This window comes from Bison bison, unplaced genomic scaffold (genome assembly GCF_000754665.1).
Source record: "Bison bison bison isolate TAMUID 2011002044 unplaced genomic scaffold, Bison_UMD1.0 scf7180017848021, whole genome shotgun sequence".
Classification (NCBI taxonomy): Eukaryota; Metazoa; Chordata; class Mammalia; order Artiodactyla; family Bovidae; genus Bison; species Bison bison.
Genome location: NW_011478594.1, coordinates 26,672 through 30,952, shown reverse-complemented (window position 1 = coordinate 30,952; position 4,281 = coordinate 26,672). Strand labels below are relative to the sequence as shown.

The 4,281-nt window shown below is 45.6% G+C and overlaps 1 protein-coding gene across 2 annotated transcripts in view; it reads right to left on the bottom strand.

Moving 5' to 3' along the window:
- LOC104991858 (cationic amino acid transporter 3-like) overlaps positions 1 to 3,422 on the bottom strand; it is a 7,950-nt gene extending 4,528 nt beyond the window's left edge. Inside the window, exons 1-2 of one of the 2 annotated variants that reach the window (XM_010844525.1) lie at positions 3,121 to 3,422; positions 2,320 to 2,721 (exon numbers count right to left, since the gene is read on the bottom strand). In XM_010844525.1, the coding sequence (XP_010842827.1) occupies positions 2,320 to 2,692 (373 nt within the window). In that variant the 5' untranslated portion in view covers positions 2,693 to 2,721; positions 3,121 to 3,422. The remainder of the gene's footprint in view (positions 1 to 2,319; positions 2,722 to 3,120) is intronic. The other variant, XM_010844518.1, reaches the window with a different exon arrangement.
- Positions 3,423 to 4,281: the final 859 nt, after the last annotated feature.

Below are 4,281 nucleotides of genomic sequence, written 5' to 3'. Positions count from 1 at the left end.
AGATGGTGACTGCAGGCATGAAATTAAAAGATGCTTACTCCTTGGAAGGAAAGTTATGACCAACCTAGATAGCATGTTCAAAAGCAGAGACATTACTTTGTCAACAAAGGCCCATCTAGTCAATGCTATGGTTTTTCCAGTAGTCATGTATGGATGTGAGAGTTGGACTATAAAGAAAGCTAAGCACTCAAGAATTGCTGCTTTTGACCTGCTGTGTTGGAGAAGACTCTAGAGAGTCCCTTGGACTGCAAGGAGATCCAACCAGTCCATCCTAAAGGAAATCAGTCCTGAATATTCACTGGAAGGACTGATGCTGAAGCTGAAACTCCAATATTTTGGTCACATGATGCAAATAACTGACTCACTGGAAAAGACCCCGATGCTTGAAAAGATTGAAAGCAGAAAGAGAATGGGATGAGAGAGGATGAGATGGTTGGATGGCATGACTGACTCAATAGACATGAGTTTGAGCATGCTCCAGGAGTTGGTGATGGACAGGGAAGCCTGGCGTGCTGCACTCCATGGGGTTGCAAAGAGTTGGACATGACTGAGAAACTGATCTGAGGTGAAGCCACCAAGAAACTCCCTGGAGACATTCTGATTGTCACAGTTTGGGGGGTTGGTGTCACCCATATCTACTGAACATAGTTCATAGATGCTACACATGCAACAATGATTAAATTAAGAAAACCCTACAGTCACAGGTTAGCCCCCACACCCAGGCTGTTCCAGCCTAGGAGATCAGTAATGCCAAGGGTGGGAAATAACGGTCTATGTCTTCCTTTCCTGTCTCTCATATCGCAGACCATTCTTCCCAGATCTAATCCCCTACCATGCTGCTACCCGAAGCTCTCCCCACCCCTTTTCCCCCTCCACACCCCACCCTTCCCGTCCTATCATGAAAATCCCCAGCTTACCAGTGAGAAGCAGCAACACGGCCAGTGCAACAAAATCTGGGCACGTGGCCAGGAAGTAGGGCATATACGGAGAGAAAATTCCCTCTAACGCCTGAGAGATGTGGTTCCCAATCAGGCTGTCGAAGGTGTGGCTCCAGGCCTTGGCCACACTTGCAACAGCTGCAGCAGCAGCAGAAGGAACATTTGTTAACAAACCTAAATTGAAGCCCTCATGTGCCATAGGATATATTTTGGGGGAAAATTACAACATACTGATGCTGAGCAGGGCTCTGTGGGACTCTGGGCACAGAGGCCTTTTTGTCCCCCATTTCTTGTAGGCAAAACTCCAGCCTCCATGACCTTCCCTGAGTTCCAAAGGACAGATTCAAAGAGTTGCTAATCAAGGCAGGGAGGCCAAGAAACCACCTGAGGCAAGATTAAAGGGAACACGGAAGCTCATCAATATTAGGTGGTGTGTTGGTTGCTTTCCTGATGGTCCAGTGGTTAAGAATCTGCCTTGCAATGAAGGGACTCACGTTTGATTCCTGATCAAGGAACTAAGATCCCATGTGGCACAGAGCAACTAAACGCGAGCATCACAACTAGAGAGTCCATGCCCCACAATGAAAGATCCTGTGTGCTGTAGCTAAGACCTGACAGAGTCAAATAAATAAATATTCAAGAAAAGAAAGAAAGAAGGAAAAACTTCAAAAAAAATTAGGAGACCTGATTACCTGAGACTCTGCACATACCGTGAGCTTGTCAGGATAGCTCTGACTAGGAGCCCTGACTATATATTCTCTCCCTATTCCCCGGGGAGTGGGGACACTGTTATTAAGGCACTATCCTACTGTGTTCCCCATAAATAAAGCCACTCTCTCCTTCTCCTTCATGACTCTCTCTGTATTTCTGTTTGGTGTTGATGCACAGAGAGCCAAGATTTTGCATCAATACCTACTCTCAAAGAGTCTTCATGAGGTGGGGAGACTAGGTACAAATGATCACCAAATAGGGCAACTATTAACACATTAGCAGGTGTTCAACGTTATGTAAGAAAACAGTGAAGTGGGAACAGGAAAGATGGGAGACGAGGGTTGAAATCTTAAATCAAGTGGTAAAGGGAAATCCCATGAATGCAACAACTGAGCAGAGATGTCAATATAGTGAGGGGAGGAGCCTGTGGGACACACCTCCCTCTCACCCACTCTGGACAGTTCCCTTTCCTCTGGGTTCTTGGTCCATCATTTAAGGAAGCAGGAGAAAGCTGAGTAGAATGAAGTTGTGGAGTTTTCCTGACACTATTGCCCTCCTCCTCCTCCAACAAAGTGAAAGCACTTTCACAAAGTTCTCCTGAATGCCCGAAGACCCAATCCTCACTCCCAATTTCTGACCTCAAGCCCTACACCTTTTCCACCCATCTCACCAATCACATAAGCTAGTATGAGGTTCCAACCAGTGACGAAAGCCCACAGTTCTCCCACACTGATGTAGCTGTAGAGATGTGCAGAACCGGTCCATGAGACCCGTGTCCCAAACTCAGCATAGCAGAGCCCAGACAGCACAGAAGACAGGGCGGCCACCAAGAAGGAGATGACGATCGCTGGTCCAGCGATGAACATGGCCACTTCTCCCACCAGGATGTACACGCCGGCCCCCAGGGTGCTGGCCACACCCAAGACCACCAGGTCAAGGGTGTTCAGGTGACGGGCCTTGGGACTCTCAGACCCCTCAGTGGGCTTCAACTGTCGCCTTCGAAGCAGCTTCTGACCAAATTGGTGAACATCCTGACATCGCATCCTAGACAGAGTTGAGGAAGTAAGATCTGCTGAGAAAACAAGACACAAAGCCATCAAGAATGTTATCCACCCTTGGTCCTGGGAGTTTCACAGATGAACAGTGTGATGGGAACCAGGTGGTCAAACGACAATTGGCCAAGTTCTCCATCTGTGAGCTTTGGTTTCTTAAACATAAAGAAGGCTCTTAATATGATTCGAAGTTACTAGAAAGTTTGCTTAAAGAGAATTGAAGGTGAGAAGATTATGTCTCCCCCAAATGTCCCACTTTGGCACACAGGTTGCTTTAAGCTACAGTCAATTAAGACCCAGCAGACTCAGGAGAAGCTCCTTGTCTCTCCTTTAACTGCTCAAAATAATGTAGATTAGGAGACTTATGCCAGGAAGAGAGTCCTTTACCAGGAATAGCTTTTTATCTCAGAAAGACTTACCTGTCTGGAGCAGCAAATATTTGCTTCCCAAGCACTAGCTCTTCCCATCCTCCTGTGGGTTGTCTTCCTCCCTTTTGAAGCCTCAGATCCTTAACCCCTTCTCCTTAGCTCGGGGTGGGGGGGGGGCATATAAGCTTCAAATGCCTGTCTTTGAGCCTCTGAGTTTTCATGGGGCTCCAAAACATAACAAATTAAACTTGTTAATCTAACTTATGCCAATTTAATTATTAGAGCATTCAAAGCACCTGATAAAGGAAAGTTTTCTGCTCCTACAGAAGCAAAGGTTTCCAGCAAAGTGCCAGGCACAGAGTAGCTGCTTAGTTGGTATGAGTTGAGTGGATAAGAATGCTGACTTTTGAATAGAAATCCATCATTGGTTCAAATTTCACTCTGCTACATATTAGCTTATCTGATTCTGCACAAGCTACATACCACTGTTTGTCTTCCTGTACTCAATCTCTGGGTCAGGAAGTTCCCCAGGAGAAAGGAATGAAAACCCACTCCAGTAGAGTTGCCTGGAGAATTCCACAGGCAGAGGAGGAAGTGTCCATGGGGTCGTAAAGAGTTGGACAATACTGAGAGACAGAATGAGAAAAACTAGAGAACTCTTAAAGAAAATTAGAGATACCAAGGGAAGCTTTCATGCAAAGAGGGGCACAATAAAGGATAGAAATGGTATGGACCTAACAGAAGCAGAAGATATTGAGAAGAGGTGGCAAGAATACACAGAAGAACTGTACAAAAAAGATCTTCATGACCAAGATAATCACGATGGTGTGATCACTGACCTAGAGCCAGACATTCTTGAATGTGAGTCAAGTGGGCCTTAGAAAGCATCACTAAAAACAAAGCTAGTGGAGGTGATGGAATTCCAGTTGAGCTATTTCAAATCCTGAAAGATGATGCTGTGAAAGTGCTGCACTCAATATGCTAGCACATTTGGAAAACTCAGCAGTGGCCATAGGACTGGAAAAGGTCAGTTTTCATTCCAATCCCAAAGAAAGGCAATGCCAAAGAATGCTCAAACTACCGCACAATTGCACTCATCTCACATGCTAATAAAGTAATGCTCAAAATTCTCCAAGCCAGGCTTCAGCAATACGTGAACCATGAATTTCCAGATGTTCAAGTTGATTTTAGAAAAGGCAGAGGAGCCAGAGA